We start from the raw sequence: 22,434 nt of genomic DNA on the forward strand, positions 1-22,434 counted from the left end.
CTAAATACATAAACTCAAAAGACTTCACCTTTATTCTGTCACAGTATTTCAGGAAGGGCTGCATGTTATTCTTTGTCGATTAAGCGGCAAAGAATGTTTCCTCGGTGAGAGCGCCTGTAAAAGATTCCATTTCCTGCTTACGCTACAACATTCGCAGGCAGATCTCAGCGGGTGCTGCCAAGGCATTATGTAACCAGTAAGCAGCATTTATGGTAAGGAAGTGTGGACGTTTATTGTTGTTTGGAAGTATAATCGAAGAGAAAACATATATTTTTTAAAGCTCCTCATATGTTTCGAGTGTAAAATCTTAATTTGTAAAGTAGCTACCTCTGTCACATGAATGTGCTGGAGGGCTTATTGCGAGAACGGTGTTGGAAACAAAACATAACCGGTAAAAATGCGGTAGCCATCAATGTCACTTAAATATGATTTTTGGATGAGCAATTAGCAAAAAGACTTTTGACGCTTATTGTGCACTTTGACACCAGGGCTGTTGTGACAGAAACCAGGAAACACAAAGTTATTTTTAAAAGCCTATGTTGAATCCAATACACAAACTAGAAGGTCAATCAGCGCACACCCCCGCCAAGGCCCTAACAGTCCCCTGAAATTCTATCAAGCTAATAAAGCAATGCAGATCATCAAATCATAATCGGATTGAATCGTTTAAGTTCGTGCATGTTGGTCATGTTAAATATCACTGTGGCAATGAATTGTGGGGCGTCTACTTCTCCTTACTCTCACAAAGGAAGCTCCAGTGTACGCTTTGCTAAAGGAGAGAGGAAAGGAAGCTCTTATCACGCTGATGATCAAATGCTTCGGGGTCACGTCAAGATTTAGGAAACATCTAGAGCTGCTTCCTTGTCCGTGGTTTTGCATACTGAGCCTGAAAACTACAACGCTTCAGCTGCGGACCGTCGTCTGGCAGAGCAAATGAAATGTTAATTTGGAAAATCCTCGTTCTTTCTTGGGTGTTTCAAATGGTTAGTTTTGTGAAACTATTTCCTTAGTTTGTTACATAATCCTGCTGTTTAACATACGAACCTCTCTGCAAAACTAACAAATGTGTTGTGTGACTAATACCTTACTGTAACACCAGAATTTCCCGGTGCGGGATCAAATTGTTCGGGGGGCGGACTGGACTGGCCATCTGCACATTCTGGAGAACGGCCGCCGGCTGTTATTTGGAAGGACGATTTCATTCTTGCACGCTTTGTGTTGTTGTGCGCGTGTGACGGTGGTCTGCCAGTCGAGTGCTGCACTGCGCCTCGGCTAAACCTCACCCGCCGACAAATCAGAAGTCGCCAAGCAATCTGAACTGAGAGCCTTCGCATTTAGCATCCCTGCGAGCGCGCGTTTCTCACGTACCGGAGGTTGTGGGTTCAAAGCCATCTATCTATCCAGCTATCTAAATAAATGCAGTAGACTTCGCGTTTATTCATTCACTCGTGCACGTGCCGCAGTATTTCAGGAAGCGCTGCAACTAGCGATCATTGACATTGTCGATGGCAAAGAATGAGGGAGGAAGGAGGGCCTGCGAAAATTTCCCGGTTTGCGCTACAACATTCATACGAGCTCGACGGGACGACAAAGAGACGACTGAACCTGTTGGAGTTTCTCGTCGGCAGAGATCATGAGCAAGACGACTTCAGAGCTCCGACAAATCAAACCTGTTCGCCAGGAAACACGTTTCGTCTGAAGTTTGAGCAGCACATTCGGTTTAATACATACCACAGAAATATTAAGGTACAGTCACTACTGTGCCGGGAACCACTCCAACCAGTCATTCATTTCCCTCTCTGCCTTTGCGTCGTTTGACTAGTGGTTCTGCAGCTGTCACGCAATCTTTTGGCCTCCGGCTAGAATCATCGTACGAACAGATTTGTCCTCAGAGCGTGCGTACGAGTGGCTTTCGGAGAACCTCCCGCATTCACCCATTTTATACACGTGTTTTACGGTTTCTTTCGAGTACAAGCGAGTGGTCCGGACCTGTCGTAGGAGCCACGTCTATTCGTCGGCTGTTAATCAAACCAAGGTTGATCCACTTACGAGTCGTGCCGCCGCTGTCGAAGTGCACGTGGGGGGAACCACTGCTGTGTTCATGTACCTGTCAAACGTTGTTGCGCAAGGTCGCGCGCAGACTTGTTGGCGTGGCGTGTCATTTTAGCGCCATTTACCTCAAATCCGCCCAAATTGGCTTGTGACGTCTCCAGTCAACCGGCAGACGAGGGTCACACTCCGGAGCCTTAACACAGCTGGTGGTGAAACCGCTCCACAAGCCTGAGAATGTGTCATGGCCGCATGTTGTAGTTGGGTGCACACGTGTTGCTTCAGTCATGCAAAGGGCTTCAGAATAAGTTTCACCCGCTGTATATATGGAATGGACATAGCTTTATTTTACGGATCCCTTAGTTTAAATCCTAGGCCGCGTTGTTGGCTGCCAAAAGGGCTAAAGCACACCTGTATATCTGGAAAAGCAGGAAATTACTGGAAGCTTCATTTGGTGCATTGATGTGTTCAACGTTCTTGAAGCCTGACGTGAGGGTCGAGTCATCATTGGGGAATTTTGATTTAGAAAAGGATGGTTACATCACCGCATTTCCTCAACCGACGGCTGCATGCACGTGTCTGTGAAGACTCCCGGGCATCCGGGCGATGGCGTCGCCAACGATCGTACAGGCGCTCAGTGAAGCCAGATGATGTGAAGCGTCTCCTGGGTGTGTGTTAACTCGAAGGGTTTTGACATGTTTCCGGGATGTGGAGTTTTTAACCAGAGTAACGAAATGGAATTTCTCTTCAGGGGCCATGTCGTGGCTGTCGTCCATCCAAACTTTAATTCGCTGATTCCTCACTGCAAATGAGCCAAACTCAGTACCAATGTCGTGGTACTTCGTGGATCGATTCATCCGTGGAACCCGTGGATCTCCGGAGCCTGTCTCAGCTAAGCCTGAGAACATTCCACCATCACGCCAGCCTGTGCCTGAGACAGCCTCGGCTCACTATCTCACCCCCTTTGTGTTCCATAAAAACATCTAAAGCTGCTTCCTTGTCCGTGGTTTTGCATACTGAGTCTGAAAACGACAACGTAACAGATGCGGACTGTCGTCTGGCAGAGCAAATGAAATGAGCAACCGGAATTCGTCTGGGTGCAAATGTTAACTTGGAAGAAGGTGGAGGAAAAAAGAAATTCCTTGTTCTTTCTTGGATGTTTCAAATGGTTAGTTTTGTGAAACCATTTCCTTAGTTTGTTACATAATCCTGCTGTTTAACATACGAACCTCTCTGCAAAACTAACAAATGTGTTGTGTGACTAATACCTTACTGTAACACCAGAATTTCCCAGTGTGGGATCAAATTGATCGGGGGGCGGACTGGACTGACCATCTGCACATTCTGGAGAACGGCCGCCGACAAATCAGAAGTCGCCAAGCAATCTGAACTGAGAGCCTTCGCATTTAGCATCCCTGCGAGCGCGCGTTTCTCACGTACCGGAGGTTGTGGGTTCAAAGCCATCTATCTATCCAGCTATCTAAATAAATGCAGTAGACTTCGCGTTTATTCATTCACTCGTGCACGTGCCGCAGTATTTCAGGAAGCGCTGCAACTAGCGATCATTGTCATTGTCGATGTTTCGGCAAAGAATGAGGGAGGAAGGAGGGCCTGCGAAAATTTCCCGGTTTGCGCTACAACATTCATACGAGCTCGACGGGAAAGGCCGAGTTCTTAGCGAGTCGCGGGGTCACTCGCGTGATCGCAGCGCGACAAAGAGACGACTGAACCTGTTGGAGTTTCTCGTCGGCAGAGATCATGAGCAAGTTGCTATGTTTCATCCATAAAGAATGTGAAACAAATGTCGTGTCAACAAAACAAACGGGAGCGCAGCTCCTACAAATCAAACCTGTTCGCCGGGAACCACTCAGCCTCTTACCGTAAGTCATTAATTTCCCTCCCTGCCTTTGCGTCGCTTGACTAGTGGTTCTGCAGCTGTCACGCAATCTTCGGGCCTCCGGCTAGAAGCGTTCGTACGAACAGATTTGTCCTCAGAGCGTGCGTACGAGTGGCTTTCGGAGAACTTCCCGCATTCACCCATTTTATACGTGTTTGAGAGCTATTAAAACAGAACCGAGCCGAATAGATGACAACACGTGTTATTCCGCGTGTAGATTCTACATCATTGATGACGTGGAGTCTTGGAGGAATCTCAGGGCTTTGGTGATGACATCTTTCTGAGTTCTGGCTGCGGAAACAAAAGGTCAGGCCGCTGAGCCGCGTTCTCCACCAAACAGGCGTCAACCCTCCTTCACGCATCGCACGGTATCTGAGATCTACGGTGTTTGTCGGACCGTCCGTGTTGTGTTGAATTCAATCATTTCTCCTTTGGACCATGAATGAACACATTGAATAGTGTCGCGTATGGAGCTAAATCAGGGCCATATGTTTTGTGAATGCGAAAAAAAATATTTTCAACTGAAAGTTCACGTTTTGATCTTGAACTTTGAAAAATAAAACAGTGTGTTCAAAATAAAAATAAGTGTAGGAAAAAATTTCTTCAAATCAAATTCTTTTTTTTTTCAACTCTGGAATTCTTTTTCCTTGAGGCTCAAGAGGATCTTCTCTCACTCGCGGGAACATTTGGCCACTGTCTCTCGCCCTGCCAACAGTATCCTCCCTACGTGAAATCCAACCTGGCAACCCCAGGCTCCCTAAGAGCTGTCAGTCAAAGTCCAAAAGTGTCAAACACTTTCTCCACGAGCTTTTCACCGCCAGCGCAGAAATAATTTTTGTGCGCTTTATATATGACCCAATTCTGGCTCCATACAAACACTCTCTCACACACACACACACATACACACCCACTCACTCACACACACACACACACTCACTCACTCACTCACTCACACACACACACACACACACTCACTCACTCACACACACACTCACACTCTCTCTCTCACACACACACACACACACACACACTCACTTACACACTCACACACACACACACACACACACACACACCGACTCACACACACACACACACACTCACACTCTCTCTCACACACACACACACAATGTCTCTCTCTCACACACACACACACACACTGACACACACACACACTGACTCACACTCACACTCACACACACACACACACACACACACACTGACTCACACTCACACACACACACACACACACACACACACACACACACACAGAGAGAGAGAGAGAGAGAGCGAGAGAGAGAGCGCTCAGCAGATGACTGATCAGGTGACAGTCACATGGTCCAGTCAGCTGATGCTAACGCTAGCCCGACAGCCCGACGGACGGACGGTTCTCCTGCTGCAGGGACGGATCTGACGGTCGGACAGGATGCCTTTCTCCGAGCTGTACTTCAACGTGGACAACGGCTACCTCGAGGGGCTGGTGCGGGGCTTCAAAGCCGGAATACTGTCGCAGGCGGATTATCTGAACCTGGTCCAGTGCGAGACCCTGGAAGGTGAGCGGCTAGCGGCTAACAGCTAACGGCCAGCGGCTAGCATTGGTAGCTAGCCACCGGGGCTAATCCCACTAGCTAGCCTCAACGCCAGTTAGCATGTAGCTCGTCGGTGTAAAGGATTTTTTTTTTTAAATCGCAACTATTCAACATACCAGTGTTTTTATTATTACTATCATCATCCCCTGAGTGGTCGTCATTAAGCTTGACATCGACTCTGTGTCGTGATTTTAATAAAAGGCTTCGTTATGTGAACTCCCCTCCCAGCTAGCATAATGCTAAATGCTATGCTAAGTCGATGTAAACGAGTGTCGTGTCGAAGGTTGATCAATAATGGGCTTTTTGAAAAGAATACAGGAAATGAAACTTACAGGAGGAAGAGATGTTTCTCTGCTTCCTCAAACTTACTTCACGTTTTAATTGCGATGTTGTGCAAGTGCTGATTGATGTTAATATGTTAGTATGTCAATTATGACACAACGACAACAATCACATCCGGATGTTCATCGTGATGCGTTGTGTGTTTCAAACTATATGAAAACTTTACAAGCAGCATTTCATATCTCAGTGAGAACTGATCAAGTGTTTGCCTGGAGATTGGAAAATAAATCTAAGACGACAACAACAACAACAACAGCTCCAACCAATTATCAATCGATAGAAAACTGCAACTATTGTTGGTAATCAATGAGTTATTATATAGATTTATTGTCCAATTTCTCAAATGTGTCCATATTGTTCTTGTTAGCCTTAGTTTTCCGTAAAAGTAAAATTTGCGTTTGGTCAAGAGCTGCGACAGTTAATTGACTAATCGATTATAAATCGACTAATAAATTAAATCGCCAACTATTTTTGATAATCGCTTAACCGGTTCAAGTATTTTAAAAGTCAAAATTCTAGGATTTCAGCTTCTTAAATGTGAATATTTAGTGGACAAAACAAAACATCATCCTGCGGTTTGGGAAATACGATCAACTCGCGATTCGACAACCGATCAATCGATTAATCGCAACAAAATACATTTGTTGATTTCTTCTCGTGCTTCAGGGATTTGTGATGGAGATCTTCTATATTCTGTCATTTTTCGGACAACCAATATTTTTTTATTGTCCATCCATCCATCGTCTACCGCTTTATCCATTTAAGGGTCGCGGGGGGCTGGAGCCAATCCCAACTGACATTGGGCGAGAGGCGGGGTTCACCCTGGACAGGTCCCAGCCTATCACAGGGCCACATACTGAGACAAACAACCATTCACTCTCACATTACCACCTACGGTCAATTCAGAGTCTTCAATTTACGTAACCCTATTTTTTATTATTATTGTTGTTATTATTATTGGAGGAAAATCATTTTCGAGTCGCAGCCTGAACTAAAACACCTGCGTCTAAAAAGCTGTCGGAGTCTGTTGTGTTTATCTCGGCGTCACTGACCACCGACATTTGTTTTGATGTATTTTTTTCTTAATGCCGACGACGAGTTGCTATAGATGAATCTGAGGAATCTGCTGATTATTTTCCTGAATACCCTCATTCATTGTTTGGTCTATGAAACATCGTGAACCTGAGGAAAACACTCCTCACAACATCCTCAATAAAACCTTTTCTGTCCCACTGATCAGCCCATAATCCTCAAAGTTTCAGTTCACCGTTAGATGGAATTATTAGCTATTGATCAAACTAGTGTCTGATAACTTTTTGAATCGAACCATCTGTAACCTCTCCGTGTGCATCTCTCCCCTGCAGACCTGAAGCTCCACCTGCAGAGCACAGACTATGGCAGCTTCCTGGCCAACGAGGCGTCTCCTCTCACCGTGTCCGTCATCGACGACAAGCTCAAGGAGAAGATGGTGGTGGAGTTCCGCCACATGAGAAACCAGTCGTACGAGCCGCTGGCCAGCTTCATGGACTTCATCACGTAAGCTCAAATTCGTTGTGTTCCCACCGTTCCACAGACATGCAGATTGACTGGAGACTCTAGAATTGACAATAGAGGGTGAATGAGAGAGTGAATGGTTGTTCATCTCTGTATGTTGGCCCTGCGATGGGCGGGCCACATGTCCAAGGTGAAACCCGCCTCTCAACCAGCTGACATTGGCTTCGGCACCCTCTGCGTCCCTTAAAGGATAAAGCGGTACATGTAATGGATGGATAATATTCCTGACTAATGGTCTTTTATCTTAACTTTTTAGTCTCAATAAATCAGGATGTCTGGATGCTTTGTGACAGTTAAACACATATTCCCAGAATTCAGCTCGACAGAGTTGATGCAGAACATGTTTGTGTTTACCTTGTGGCCACGCTCTGTTAGCAGTGTGTTGTTTTTTTTCACACTTCAGAGTTTCTCATACATTGATTTATTCATGGCCACAATATTAACACTGAACAACACATGATGATTATCTTTTCATTTTTCTTCTCACACACACACACACACACACACACACACACTTCTCAACAGTTAACATATTTTTTCTTTCTCAGTTATCTTTTAAGGAGAGAGAGAGAGGGATAGCGTCTTTATTGTTGCAATGTTTTTACACACATTGGCATGTCTCAAAAGAAAAATAATACACAAAACAAAGACGTCAAACATATTGTGTCATGTACACATTTATAAAAAAGTAAAATGCAAAAAATGACCAGATGTCTTTGAACGCAACAGCGGAATTCTTTTTTCCAAATTCACATTTTAGTGGCAAGTTGTTTTACATTGCAATGAAAATGAATTACGACCAATGGAAGATAGAGAGAGAATATAATATAAAGGTATGCTTTGAAAACTATACAATAACAGAAAGGGGGAAATAGTCATAAGCCTGCTCACACACTGATCTGCCACCAGATGAGTTGACTTCTCCGTGTGCCTCCAGGTACAGCTACATGATCGATAACGTCATCCTGCTGATCACCGGCACTCTGCACCAGCGCGCCATCTCTGAGCTGGTGCCCAAGTGTCACCCGCTGGGCAGCTTCGAGCAGATGGAGGCGGTCAACATCGCCCAGACGCCCGCCGAGCTTTACAACGCCATCCTGGTGGACACGCCCCTGGGTACGTACGTCCACGTCTACTGACGACTGAATAATAGTATTATGTCACATGCTGAACAGGAGATGGCACCAAAGCTTAAAGCCACAATGTGTTATATTTAGAAGAACTTATTCACAGAAATTGAACATATTGTCCATAACTCTGGGTTGATATGAGTTAAATATATTTCCATGAGGTGGACCCGACCTCCGTGTGAGTCTCCATGTTTCTACGTCGTGTTGAATACGGTTGTTGAACTAAATGGTCCAGAGTATGTCGCGTTCAAATTACACACTGGGGCTTTAATTGAAGAAAACATTCCAAATCACTTTCTGTTAGTTTTGACGTGATTGTTTCGTTTCAGCTGCGTTCTTCCAGGACTGTATATCCGAACAGGACCTGGACGAGATGAACATTGAAATCATTCGTAACACTCTCTACAAGGTAAACCGTTATCATAATCGTGACTAACTTCACCGTGTGGCGTTCTCTAATAGAGAGAAAAATAGACAAACTACGATATTACAAATCATAAGAAATCTATAAATTGCAAAAGATGACAACAGAAACAGGAGGATAGAAACCTTGCAAATCTTAATGTTGTGCAATTGATGTGAAATTTGATTGCTACACAGAATACAGTGAGATTATATTTAATATTTAATGTGATTTACTTGAATTTAACTTAAAACCTTTTTTTAAACCATAAAGTATCAAACATGTTCTTATTATCGTTATTATCGTTGTTATTCATCGCGTGTCCGGACCTTTCAGGCGTACCTGGAGGCTTTCTATAAGTTCTGCTCCAACCTCGGAGGAACCACGGCTGATACCATGTGTCCTATTCTGGAGGTGAGTCCATAAACAAAAACAAGTTATCTGTTTTTTCCTCATAAAGTAGTTCATTATAAAGGAGCAGCAGCGGGTTTGAAGTGGGTCTTAATGGTTGTGAGATAAAAGTGTGTTTTTGTCTGTGAATTTAAGTGTCGAGCTCAGACTCTTCCCGCATCGTTGTTGCAACTCTGACCTCCGTGTCCCTGCCGCAGTTCGAAGCCGACCGGCGAGCCTTCATCATCACCATCAACTCATTCGGCACGGAGCTGTCCAAGGAGGACCGCGCCAAGCTCTTCCCGCACTGCGGCAAGCTTTACCCGGAAGGCCTCGCCCAGCTGGCCCGCGCAGACGACTACGAGCAGGTCAAGGCCGTCGCTGATTTCTATCCCGTAAGTCCTGAGCATTGGAACTGAAACCTGCAGCCGCTGTCGTGTTCAGTTTGAGTTTTTCCCGGTTGGCAGCTTGTGTTTTTTGTCTGAACTTGAACTCGTCCGCGTCCTCAGGAGTACAAGCTGCTGTTTGAAGGCGCCGGCAGCAACCCGGGAGACAAAACACTGGAGGATCGCTTCTTTGAGCACGAGGTGACACACACACACACACACACACACACACACACACACACACACACACACACACACACACACACACACACACACACACACACACACACACACACACACACACACACACACACACACACACACACACCTGTGTGTGTCTCAGAGCAGCTGCTCACACTCACAAGCAAATGTGGGCATTTGTGATTATTTAAAGAGGCAGCAGACTATTCTAATGCCCCCTGGTGGATCCAGGTGGTATTATTGTTTGGTCCCTGACGTAAAGGCGTTGGTAAGGACGCAGTTACTTTTCCTCCTGAGCTCCTGAGGAAGTTGTCAACACCACTTTGGAGATAGCAGAGGAGAAGCAGGAAGAAGATTCGTTGTCTGGCTCCTAGCGTTAACGCGCGGCAACGTTAGCATCGAGGCTAACTCAACGCCAGCAGCCTGGCGACTGTCCGAAGCAGCATTTTGTTGACACCCGTTTGCAGCGTTTCCCATCAGTTACTCAGACAGCGGGAAAACACTGGACAGACACAAGAAGTCGGAGGCTTTGTCGGCCGTGGAGGCGCCTGTGTGCGCGCGGATTAGCGCAGAAAAACACAATGAGCGAAGGCGACGTCAATATGCAAATTACTGCAGCGGTGCAAAATTATCACTTTGGCTATGATTGTGCAAAATTGTGATTTTATTATTATTCCTATTATTACTGTAAGATTTTCTGATTGTCATTCTAAGCTCAGTGCTGTTTGTCCGTAACATTCCTTCTCCTCCGTTCCCGCGCAGGTGAAGCTGAACAAGCTGGCCTTCCTCAACCAGTTCCACTTCAGCGTCTTCTACGCCTACGTCAAGCTGAAGGAGCAGGAGTGCAGGAACATCGTGTGGATCGCGGAGTGCATCGCCCAGCGGCATCGCGCCAAGATCGACAACTACATTCCAATCTTCTAAGCCTCCTCTTCTTCCCTCTCACCGTCCTCCTCCTCCTCCTCCTCCTCCTCCTCCTCTTCTTCTTCCCATGATCATTTCATTCAGTCGTCACGTCCTGAACAGCGTTCTCCGCTCGCTGTTAAAAGGTCGCGATGGGTCCATGCTAAATTTTTCTCCATTCTTCACTCGCAGGCGTGAATTGTTTCTCGCCGCTCGGGAGTTTTGCTTGTCGTCACGTGACGTCCAGTTTAGGCTCGTCGGTGGAGGAAGACGAGACGAAGCCGGTCCGGCTGCGGTGGCAGGTGCCCGGCAACTCATTTGACTTTCAAACGCTTGTGTAAACGTTGTGACGCCGACTGTGTTGTTTTTCGTCCGGTAAAATAAACCAGGGAGACGAATTTGCAATTTACTGAGAGCAGACAGAGAAAAGGCTTGATTTAGCTTTTCCCCAGAACTCCCGGTGAAAGTAAAGACCAACCTCCTTCACACGAACGAGCTAAAGGTGAAATATACTGTAATGTTTATTAATCATGGATCAAAATCTATAAAAAATGAATTTAAAAAAAGACAACCTCTACATCCTCCGGCTCAAAGCAGACGTGAAAACATTCCTCTGCTCTGCGTCTCCGTCGCATTCTGCATAACCTGTATTTATTTCTGTTTTAGTGCTTTAGGTTTTGTCAGTATGTCTGGTCATTACTGTGGTCCCCCCCCCCCCAATACTAACGAGTGAAACGTGTGAGTAAATATTAAAAACACGACGGCTGAGCAGGAGCTCCGGTCCTCGTCCTCCCTGTTCCCGTGTGAAGTGTCTGTAAATGAAATGAGACAAAATCCAGTGAGTATACGACAGACGTGACGTTTAAACTATAAAAGATATATAGATATTTAAAAATGGCTATATTATGATTTTTGTTTTCATATGCTGTAAAAAAAGAATTTGATTTATTGCTGTTTTGATCCGTTTCTTACTTGTGAAATGTGTGTTGTAAATGTGGTTGGAAAGAAAAAAAATAAACGGACAAAGCTGCACAACTGCAGCTCTACAGAAATGTCAAGACTCACCTCAAGGCGTCGTAATAGTCTATTTTTGTTCTGGTGACAGGTGCAGTTAAACAGATGTATGATTAGAAAAGTCAGTTAATAATTTTTGTCATTTGAAAATAGAAAAGAAAGAACCTAAATTACTTTCAGTTTCAGTCTTATGTTTGTTGTGGGAGGAACAAGCTTCTTCGAGCGGCCAAAATACTCACACAAACCTCAATGTCTTGTCAAATTACAGTCGGAGTAATCAGAAGTTTTGCTTTTTCACGCAGTAAAACAATGTGCGGTAAATATTATATGTAATCCTGATTCATGGACCGCTACTTAGTCATGCTCAGGCTAACAGCGTTTCCATAGTGCAAATGGCCATCGATCTAGTAGTTACCGAGATACTAAATGATAAAATGTCAACCACGCGATTCTGCGCATGATCACTGTCGGCATCTTTCCCCGGGCGCTTGAAAGTCTGGACGAAATGTCATGGAAATCCATCCAACAGAACTCTGAGCCCCGAAGTCGGGATGGGGATTTTCTTTTGACTCGGACGGGCGTTCCAGTTCCAACTTCCGACTCAAATGTCGCTAATCCCGAGATTATTATGGAAACCTCATGCTGCGTTCCATTACACCTCAGAAGTCGTAGCGCCGAGCTTTAAGGAATCGGCTTCATCGTTCCTGTACAACTCCGAGTCAGATCGGAAGTGGAACGCACCTCTGAGTTGGGATGCCGGAAGAAAACGAGTTCAGAGTTCCGAGGGAAACTGAACGCAGGGTCGACCTCCTTCCCATCACTTTCAGTTTCCTGCTAAACGGTTTTCTAAAGCTTCCCAACACTCGACGTTCCCCTGGCACCCGTGTCTCAGGAAGTTCCTCGCGAACGGAGATGATTTGGAAGGAGTTCAGGCCGCGGGCAGTCTGAACTTGACCCTCGGTGAATTGTCAATTTGTCATTTTGACGAGTGGAGCTCAGCTCGGGCTGTATTCACCCTTTCATTTATCTGGATCAAAATGGATTCATACGTAGATCCTTGACACAAATTGGTGAGGACGACTCAGTTCAACGTTTGGAACAAATGACGTTTTTTGTCCCGGTTGAGCACCGGCTGAACTCTCTTTAGGTCTGATGAAGTCCAATCAGGCCGTTGGGCTCCAGCTGCTGCGTGAGAGAACAAAAGAACCCTGAGAGGAACCGACTCACCAAACATGACTCTGCAGCTGCGGACCAGAGCGCAGCTCTTCCACCTGCACTGCTGCGTCGGCCTGACGGACTGGGACATGGACAAGGAGCTGAAACTGGCAACTACCACCGACCAGTTCTACCACGGTGACCGAGTGTTTGTTCTTTGGCTTCTTTTGTGGCCTGAAAGATACAACACAGGAAGAAAAAAAACATGTCGGACTTTTATGTCTCGACGTGGCAAATAAAAGACAGATTCTTTTGACCTCTCGGAACAAGTTCCATTCAAAGTTGACTTTTTTTCACATTCTAAATGTGCGTGATGTTTGTGTTTGGTTGGCGACAGATGACAACCTGAATGACCAGTACGTGGTCCAGAGGCCGTCTGCAAGAGCCTCGAGGAGGAAGGACGAATTCATTTGGTACGATAAGACGTCGGGTGAGTCAATGAAACCATGTCCAGTCTTCTGTCTGTGGCGTCGACCTATGGGTGAGTTGCTTCAACGTATGGTTGACCGCTTTACACTAGGTTCTTCTGATCCTATATTTCCAAAGCTCTTTTAAATACACATTTGTGTTTTAGTCAATCGATTCAGTAAGATTTCATTGTTTACCAGCACAAATCCCTTCTGTGTATCCTTAATGCTAAGAGCAATAATTGAGCGGTCTTGAGATTAAAGCATGTCCTGCCATAATTGAAAATATATATACATATATTATGAAACATGCGACGAGTCCATCGATTGTCAACCAAATCTGATCAAAATACACAAAGACATACCAGAGGATTTAGTTTTTCAAAGGGTTAAACTGCCGAACAAAGCCTTTGTAGAAACTTTGACTCTAACCTGCTGGTAGAGCTTAGTGGGTTACACCACTGACTTTGGTACAGCAGGCCTGGGGTTCAATTCCAGGTCATCCCAGGTCGACCCTTAGTGCTCGACCTGCCTCGATGACTGTAAGTTGCTTTGGACTTTTAATGTCCTTGAGAAATAAATGTTCCCAAAGATCCCATATCAGTTTTTCTGTCTTTTGGTGCACTACACCTTCACCAAGGTGCCTACGCCTGCACATTTTAAACGTCTGCCCATGTTTGGTTTCTTTTCCTGTCCGTCAGACACCTTTGTGAAGCCGAACCTGTGGCTGCTGGTGAATCCCGACATCGCCTGCCCAATCCAGTACGGACAAGACGCAGCCGATCTGCGGAGTCCGTGTGAACCCACGGAGGAAATCCAGACACGCCTGCTGCTGAAGCCTGCGGAGACCAAACGTCCGGGTGCGGCAGAGCTCAGCGCCGGATACATGGTACAGTCGACACACTGCAAATGCATAGTGGTCAAATTCATCTAAACGTAAACCAGGTTAATTTGGCTCTACTTGCAGAAAATATCCAAAAAGAGAAATATGATTTAATATTTATACATTGTAACTTTGACAAATAAAGTAATACCGCACCATAAAAAATTCAGTACCAGTAAATGTCCGGCATTAGTTATTTTTTTTCAAGTGAAAGCACATGCATTGACAAGTGTTGTCAATAAAATGAACTGGGACGTATTGAAAGTGAAATTACTTATTCAGCCCCTGTCAGTGTATTTTCTTTTGCCTTAACACCTATTGATTTTGAAGGTGTTCAAAGGTGAAGCCAATTTTAGCTTTTGCCAAAACTATAGGCTATATTTATCGATAATAATACATCATATATTCTTAACTAATCATATTTGTTGTGTAAAATCTTAATTTGGGAAGAAATTTGTAATTGAAATGCAGTGAATCAGATGTCCCTCAAAACAATACATTAGTCTATTTTAAGCCTATCTATCAACAGAAATGGAATTTAAAATTCATAATTATTATCAATAGTGTATAATCACCTGAAACTAAAAATTAATATAATTTTGTTACCTTAGAATTACCTTCTCCAACACGCGATGTTCCGCTGGTTGCAATATGCAACTTCGCCACTAGGTGCCACAAAATCCTACACACTGGTCCTTTAAACACAGGACTCGAGTTTGTTTCACTTTCCACCACTGGTGATGTTACGCATGAGATGATGTCCTCGACCTGTTAGTTCTGAGGGGAAACAAATAAAGACGGGAATCGATGCATTGATTCAAACAATGTGAGTGTTTTTTAAAGATCAAGAACGAAGACGTCTCCTGTCGACCGGCCAAGAACAGACGCAAGGGGAGGACCACCAAAGTCAGGGTGAGGATGCCGGGCCCGGCCCTGGTCCAGGTTCCGTCGGTTCTGCATCACTTGACGACATGAAGTGCGCGGGTGTGCAGTGGTAAACATGGTAACAGTGAGCTCCGCCAGTCAGAGACGTCCCTGTTGTTGGTAGTGTCGTTCAGTCTCAATGACATCGACAATAAAACTTTCTTGAAACGAGGTTGAGGTCATACGGACTTGTGGCTCCTACATGTACATATATCATCTTTTCACAACCTCGTAGCTCGTGGTGAGTCGACATCGGACGTTATGGCTATAAATCTAATTGTTAGATGTGGGAATATGAATGTGGATTTTCACTTCCGGAACCTTCTCGTGAGCTCTATGGGACGTCACTGTCAGTCAGATCTGATCAAGCTAAGCTAAGACAGACCCGTTTTTTTCTTTAAGAGTTGGCTAACAAAGCTCTTGTCCAAACTTAAAAGTTGTTTAGTAAGTCAATTAAATTAATTGTTATTGATAAAATCTACATATTTGAATCAGAGTTATTTTTTATGTCCTTGAGTTCCCATGTGGGTTTGAGCTCGGAGGTGGCGTCTCCATGTTTCCTCCAGTGCTCTGGAAATGTCGGGAGTAATTGTCTCATAAGTGGAATGACTGATGGGTTTTTAATAAGTTTTAAGAAAAATATTTTTTTCCCCAGGACAGTAAGAGCCTGAAGCCAGGATGCTGGCCTCGTCCACCGGTGAATTACTGCATCCTCATCGCGTTGGCGCTCAAGAGCAGCCACAGTGGGAGCCTCAAAGTCCAGCAGATTTACAACTTCACCAGGTTTGTTAAAAAACACGCCCGGCAGTTTTATGTGAAGGTTAAAGGTCAGTCAACATAAATTCTCTTTACCAATTGGATGGCACCCAATCACACATAAAACTAAAAGCATTTTAAAGGGCCTGTGTGTAGTTGGACCAACATGTTGCACCGCGGCCGTTTTTTTGGGGGTTCCGAGCTTCCAAATGTTCCTCGCTTTCCTTTTTTTCCGTCCTTCTCCAGAGAGCACTTCCCCTTTTTCCAGACGGCGCCTGACGGCTGGAAGAACACCATCCGCCACAACCTGTGCTTCAGCAACAGCTTCCGCAAGACCTGCAACCAGCTGTGCCGAGACGGAAAGAGGAAGTCGTGCTTCTGGCACCTGACTCTGGACGGCCAACGGCGGCTGAAGGACGAGCTCCGTTCGCTGACGGGAGAAGCCTTCAAGCAGCTGGAGCGGAGCATGTCCCATCCAGGTGAAATGTGACCCCAGGGCAGGAATTTGATACAAGTCCCCCTCCACTCAAAAAAGTGTTTTTCTCCTGTTTCTGTCCACTAAAATGTCTGACATTGACTCTAGGGACTTGTATCTGAGCACATGTTGTCACTGTAGAAGTGTTTTCACATTCCTCTACTGAAGGAGCAGATTTCTGTGTCGCTTCTCTGCAATTTGAAATTCAAACGAATCCTGTTCAAGCGAGATTTGGTACGTCACAAATACAGAAAACGCAGTCGAAAGTCGAATATGCTAATGTGAGGCGAAGAAACCGGAAACTTCCAGTGCAGCAGAGGCAGCGAATCGGCAGGTGTCAGCAGAGAGTTAGCGGTAGCAGTTAGCATCAATGAGAGGACGACAGGCGTGTCAGCAGACAGTTAGCGTTAGCATTTGCAGTTAGCATCCACGAGAGGTCGACAGGCGTGTCAGCAGACAGTTAGCATTAGCAGTTAGCATCAACGAGAGGACGGCAGGCGTGTCAGCAGACAGTTAGCGTTAGCATTTGCAGTTAGCGTCCACGAGAGGTCAACAGGTGTGTCAGCAGACAGTTAGCGTTAGCAGTTAGCATCAACGAGAGGACGGCAGGTGTGTCAGCAGACAGTTAGCGTTAGCATTAGCAGGTAGCATCCACGAGAGGACGGCAGGTGTCAGCAGACAGTTAGCATTAGCATTAGCAGTGGGTGAAAGTTTTATATCTGAATCTCTCCGATGTTGCCTCTAGCCATCTTGTTGCGCAAATTCTTCCACCGGTCAACCTAGGGCGAGCAGCTGTGGTCGGTGTGTTATTTGCATATCATGAATATTCATAGTCTCAGAATTCCTCTGAGGGACAGAGAGTGGACAGTTTCAGCCCCATTTCAGACAATGTTAAACAACATATTAGGCACAGCTGATTATTTTTACATACTTTAAAACTTGACTGGAGAGAATCTTTAATGACAACAGAAAAACCTTGATACCTGCTGAGCTTCATTGATATTGAACAATTAACTTTTAAGTGCTGCAACAACACATTTTAAAGGTTATTGAATTTTGTCATTTAGGAAAATTGTGGGGCAATGATCTGTATCTATAGTTAACACTAAAGAAGTATTTCTCACTGCCTTTTCTTTTTGTTTCAGATATAATCCGGAGTTTACTTGCGATGTGAAAGCAGTTGTCAAAGCATCAGTGTTCAATTCAACGCATTATAAAATTTAATATGCAGAATGTTTTCTTGTTCGCCTTTTTTTTTCTCGAATTCTTGGTAAAGTTTTGAGATCCACAAAGAACAATTTGATTTTAAATATAACAATTGTGCAGTCAGATGAAGATTTTTGTTTATTTTAACATTGAAGAAATTATTTTTTTAATATAAAGTCTGAATGTCTGGATTTTTGTAGGAACTTGGGTCGCTTATGCGAACAATTTAGTTTTTTGTCCTCCAGTCAGTTTGAGGTTTACAAGGTAACGTACCTAAATCATCAGCGAGGTGAGTTGGGACATGACACGACTGTAACTTTATATATGACAACAAACATGGCTACCTAGCATCTGCAAATGGGCAAATTCATTTTGACCCAACTGACGCAGGATTTTTTTGAGGCCGTTAAATGGATATTGGTCTTTAAAAAAAAAAAAAAAATCGACTAAGTATGATGACTGTTAATTTAGCTTTACATATCAATAACTCATATTTTTAACGCAATTCGCTCAAATTCTTGTCACTTTTTGTCACGTCCAACCTGAATTTTCTTGCCATTTTATCGGCCGACATAGATACTTATACCAATATTTATGCATAAGCCAATACTTAGTATTATGTATTTTTTTTCGTCAGGGAACCTGCAGATTTTCTTTTCTTGCCGTGTTCATTTTAAAGTCTGCTGACCTCGCCTCTCTCAGAAAGTAATGGGATGATAAACACGTTTTACTCGCTGGCTGCGCCCAGGTCCATACATCATGAACAGCCACTGAAATGTTAAGTTTGCTGCCGAATGTTTGGCATCTCCTTGACGTAACCTTGGCGACGCCGGCTGAGCAGTTCAACGATGCAAGCAGATTAGTTTCCCTGCGTCCCAGCGTCTCTTGGACGTAACGTCTTTTATTATTCTAGGTCTGTAGGTAAATCTCCCTCTCTCTCATTTGCAAAACAATCAAATGTTTGCTGAGGATGCAGAAACGGGGAGCTGATAGTTGACTTTCGCGTGTCTGCTAGTCAAATGAATGTTCTGATATGAGGAAGTCAAAGCGCCGAGACGTATGAAGCTTCGTGTCGGAGGCTCGTGGAGCGGCGCCGGGCGTTTCTCACTGAAGACCACAAACCTACGCATCACGACAGGTACAGACACCCTTTATTGGCTTAGTCGATTTAGTTTTTAAATTCATTCACAAATTTGCTTTGACAAATGACTCTTGTGTGATCATGATTCAAAAAGATTCTCTCCGTGCAACAGTGTTATTGTGACGATGAAGAGCCGCCCCTCGGGACCCTTCCTCCTCCTCCTCCTCCTCCTCTGCACGCCTGCGTCTGGACTGGGATCAGTGTTGAGGAAGAGTTTCTTCTACAGTCAGAACCATTACACCTGGCAGGATGCTCAAAGCTTCTGCAGGAGGTGGGGGCAGGGGGATTTCTTCTAATTCACATGATTGTCGATAACAATGTTGTTTCCTTTTGTAGATATGAGTGAAGTTGTTTGACAACAGTAAGTCTGTCTCGGCAGACGTCGACATTGAACTTCTTCTTCTGAATTTTTCAGCGTTTGACAATACGGATTGTTTGGGGGGGATTTTCACTTGTTGTTTTCAATGAGTTCGAAATTCATTTACAAATTTGAGTTGCTCAGATTTCCCTAGGCCAAATTCAGACCCCAACATTCGGTGTTAGAAAAATGTAATGCAACATCCGGGACACCGAGGGTGAGGTTGAATTGTCAAATTGGCTCAGGAAGTTTCCTGAATCTTGACGTGACCCCGAAGTATTTGATCAGCAGCCGTGATAAGAGCTGTTCTGATTCTCTAAATGCACAGGAAAGGAGCTTCAGTGCTTCCTTTCCTGTCTCCTTTAGCGGAGGACACACTGGAGCCTCCTCTGTGAGAGTAAGGGGATATAGACGCCCCACAACGTGACGCGCCAGGAATGGACGTAAACGATTAAATAGAAGAAGAAGAAGAGTATGAATATGATCCAGAAGAGACGTCATCACGTCAGTTACTGTTGCATATGAATCATAACATGTGATGTCACACGGTGGTAAAACACTGAAACCTGCTGATGGAGCCGCTGAGGTTGTTGTAGTTCATCTTCAGACAATGTGTAGTTTCACCGCGACAGACGCGTCAACGACATCCGCCGTCCGTGACACCCTTCCTTGACCTCGTGACGTTTTCCACTGAGGTCAGGGAAGAGTAGAGAGGAGGGACAATTCGACCGCACCCCCGAGGATAAGCAATCGATTCTGTGTCGAACCCGAACCAACGTCCGGCCGATCACCGCGGTACAGTTGGACAGATAACCACAGATTCTGACTCTTTGAATCAATGGCTTACAAAGGAAACGTTATTAAATCACAAGCGCAGCCTCCTCCCAGTCCGAGAGAGAGACACACAACGAGCTACAGCGCACGTTTCATGGGTCTCTGTGAGCAGGGACTGTCCAAAAAGAGCAACGCTGGAAAAAAAAATATGACTGTACTAATAACAATTTTGATTATTTTTCTCCAAACAGATATAGTTACAACGCTGACTTGGCCATCATGTACACACTGTCGGATACAGACAGCATGGACCTAGACAGATACCATGCGTGGATCGGCCTGCACAGACCAGTCATCCCCAGTGATTTAGGGAGCAGCTGGAGTTGGTCCGACAGACAAGGCACCAGCTTCCGATCCTGGGCGTCGCATGAGCCACACTACACCGATGACTGTGCTTCCATCTCTTCCGTGAACAAAAAGTGAGTCTGTCCTCGAGCCCTTTTGAAAACTAATGGTGATTAAGTCGTGTGGACTAAACTTCAGGTCAGTTTCTGTAGAAGTGTATGAGAAAATGACTTTCACTTGAGTTATCTCTAGAACCCGACCGATATGGATTTGGGAGGCCGATGCTGATATCGATATTTGAGTACAAGATTCCCAATACGATACATACGGCCGATGTGTAAATGTATATATATATGTATATATGTATGTATATGTGTATATATGTATATGTGTATATATGTATATGTATATATATATATGTATGTGTATATATGTATATGTATATATGTATATGTATATATGTGTGTATATATGTGTGTATATATATATGTATATATGTGTGTGTGTGTGTGTGTGTGTGTGTGTGTGTGTGTGTGTGTGTGTGTGTGTGTGTGTGTGTGTGTGTGTGTGTGTGTGTGTGTGTGTGTGTGTGTGTGTGTGTGTGTGTGTGTGTGTGTGTGTGTGTGTGTGTGTGTGTGTGTGTATGTATGTGTGTATATGTATATATATATATGTGTGTATGTATATATGTATATATATATATGTGTGTGTGTATGTATGTATGTATATGTGTATGTGTATGGGTATATATGCATGTATATATATATTTGAATCGGTCAATGACTCCTAAAATGTACTTATCAAACCTCTGTGACAAATACATGTAATGGAGGCTTGATATTTTAGTTTAATCATGAACTTTATCATTAATAACTATAAATTGAAAAAAAAAATACAACCTATTTTTACATCCAATGTAAACATAAACGAAATTTAAAGGCTCAAGTCACTTGGCCGATAAAATCGGTCGTGCTCTTAAAATATCGGCACACGTGTTTCTGTGAAAGGTCATCGGCCGATATTATCGGCCAACCGATCGGAAAACTATTTGTGCCGCTTGTAACGTAAAAATTCTGGTTGCAATTTTTGGTTAAGCACTGTTAAAGTGTGTAATTTTTTTAATTTTTCCGCCGGCATCTGGTGTTAAAGTTGCAAAACTGCAACCAACAGAGCGACCGAAAGGGGGACACTTTATGGCGGCGCACGTATTCTGGAGCGTTTAGTTCAACAACCGTATTCAACACAACATAGAAACATGGAGACTCACACGGAGGTCGAATCCACCTCATGTTACTATAGTTAACTCATTCATAGTTGATTATACATTTATGAAAACATAGTTATGGGCAATATATTAAATTTTATGTGAATGAGTTCTTCTGAATTTTACACACTGCAGCTTTAAGTTTTTAGCAACTATGTTCAGACGCCAAAAAGAGAGCAACAGACATGAAACGCAGACATTCTGTGAGGCAATGTGATTCAAAATGTACAAAGGACAAAATGGTTAAATTGCAACAAATTGTCCCGCCGTAATTATGTTTGTTTCTCTCTCGTTTAAGTTTTTACGGCAGCAAGTGTGGCGTACAGTCCTTCGTCATTTGCCAAACTCGAAAGTCTAAATACACGTTTGTACCCGAGTCGAAGACGTGGCCCGAGGCCCAGCAGTACTGCAGGGCCAGATACCAGGATCTGGCCACTTTCAAGAGCAACTCCGATGTGGAAGAAGGCGTTCTTCCACGGGACTTTCCAGTCTGGACTGGACTGCACAGAGACGGTCACACACACACACACACACACACACACACACACACACACACACACACACACACACACACACACACACACACACACACACACACACACACACACACACACACACACACACACACACACACACACACACACACACACACACACACACACACACACACACACACACACACACACACACACACACACACACACACACACACACACACACACACACACACACACACACACACACACACACACACACACACACACACACACACACACACACACACACACTGCTTTTATAAATATGTATGAGTCTTTTTTTTTCTTTCTAAAA

The 22,434-nt window shown here is 44.3% G+C and overlaps 3 protein-coding genes across 5 annotated transcripts in view; all 3 read left to right on the forward strand.

The window, feature by feature from the left end:
* The first annotated feature begins 5,263 nt into the window (after window positions 1-5,263).
* Window positions 5,264-11,911, forward strand: atp6v0d1 (ATPase H+ transporting V0 subunit d1). The gene is made up of 8 exons (XM_035627974.2): window positions 5,264-5,496; window positions 7,239-7,410; window positions 8,366-8,544; window positions 8,888-8,967; window positions 9,298-9,375; window positions 9,570-9,746; window positions 9,861-9,938; window positions 10,701-11,911. Exons 1-8 carry the CDS (start codon window positions 5,370-5,372, stop codon window positions 10,860-10,862), a joined length of 1,053 nt encoding a protein of 350 aa, XP_035483867.1. The 5' UTR covers window positions 5,264-5,369; the 3' UTR covers window positions 10,863-11,911.
* Window positions 11,912-12,034: 123 nt separating this feature from the next.
* foxr1 (forkhead box R1) lies at window positions 12,035-17,748 on the forward strand. Of its 3 annotated transcripts, none has more exons than XR_004790463.2 (7): window positions 12,035-13,208; window positions 13,408-13,500; window positions 14,179-14,366; window positions 15,204-15,272; window positions 15,940-16,067; window positions 16,309-16,519; window positions 17,661-17,748. XR_004790463.2 is itself a non-coding variant. In XM_035627976.2 (7 exons), the coding sequence occupies exons 1-7, from the start codon at window positions 13,088-13,090 to the stop codon at window positions 17,687-17,689; spliced, it is 861 nt and encodes a 286-aa protein (XP_035483869.2). In that variant the 5' UTR covers window positions 12,035-13,087; the 3' UTR covers window positions 17,690-17,748. The 3 variants fall into 3 exon arrangements, 2 of the variants coding, with proteins under 2 accessions (XP_035483869.2, XP_035483870.2); XM_035627976.2 differs by having other exon boundaries at window positions 16,287-16,519; XM_035627977.2 differs by lacking the exon at window positions 15,204-15,272 and having other exon boundaries at window positions 16,287-16,519.
* Window positions 17,749-17,762: 14 nt separating this feature from the next.
* Window positions 17,763-22,434, forward strand: part of LOC118302114 (putative C-type lectin domain family 20 member A) — a 6,300-nt gene continuing 1,628 nt past the window's right edge. Inside the window, exons 1-4 of the mRNA XM_035627975.2 lie at window positions 17,763-18,859; window positions 18,975-19,133; window positions 20,246-20,473; window positions 21,902-22,116. Coding sequence (XP_035483868.2) covers window positions 18,988-19,133; window positions 20,246-20,473; window positions 21,902-22,116 — 589 coding nt within the window. The 5' untranslated portion in view covers window positions 17,763-18,859; window positions 18,975-18,987. The remainder of the gene's footprint in view (window positions 18,860-18,974; window positions 19,134-20,245; window positions 20,474-21,901; window positions 22,117-22,434) is intronic.

This window comes from Scophthalmus maximus, chromosome 4 (genome assembly GCF_022379125.1).
Source record: "Scophthalmus maximus strain ysfricsl-2021 chromosome 4, ASM2237912v1, whole genome shotgun sequence".
Classification (NCBI taxonomy): Eukaryota; Metazoa; Chordata; class Actinopteri; order Pleuronectiformes; family Scophthalmidae; genus Scophthalmus; species Scophthalmus maximus.

Bases quoted from the DNA above. Each gene is read 5' to 3' on its own strand.
- foxr1 (XM_035627976.2), top strand. From the start codon at position 13,088: ATGACTCTGCAGCTGCGGACCAGAGCGCAGCTCTTCCACCTGCACTGC. The intron at 13,209-13,407 runs GTGACCGAGTGT...GGTTGGCGACAG, and splicing joins CACCGACCAGTTCTACCACG to ATGACAACCTGAATGACCAG. The intron at 16,068-16,286 runs GTTTGTTAAAAA...GTCCTTCTCCAG, and splicing joins CAGATTTACAACTTCACCAG to AGAGCACTTCCCCTTTTTCC.
- atp6v0d1 (XM_035627974.2), top strand. From the start codon at position 5,370: ATGCCTTTCTCCGAGCTGTACTTCAACGTGGACAACGGCTACCTCGAG. The intron at 5,497-7,238 runs GTGAGCGGCTAG...TCTCCCCTGCAG, and splicing joins CCAGTGCGAGACCCTGGAAG to ACCTGAAGCTCCACCTGCAG. The intron at 9,376-9,569 runs GTGAGTCCATAA...TCCCTGCCGCAG, and splicing joins CCATGTGTCCTATTCTGGAG to TTCGAAGCCGACCGGCGAGC.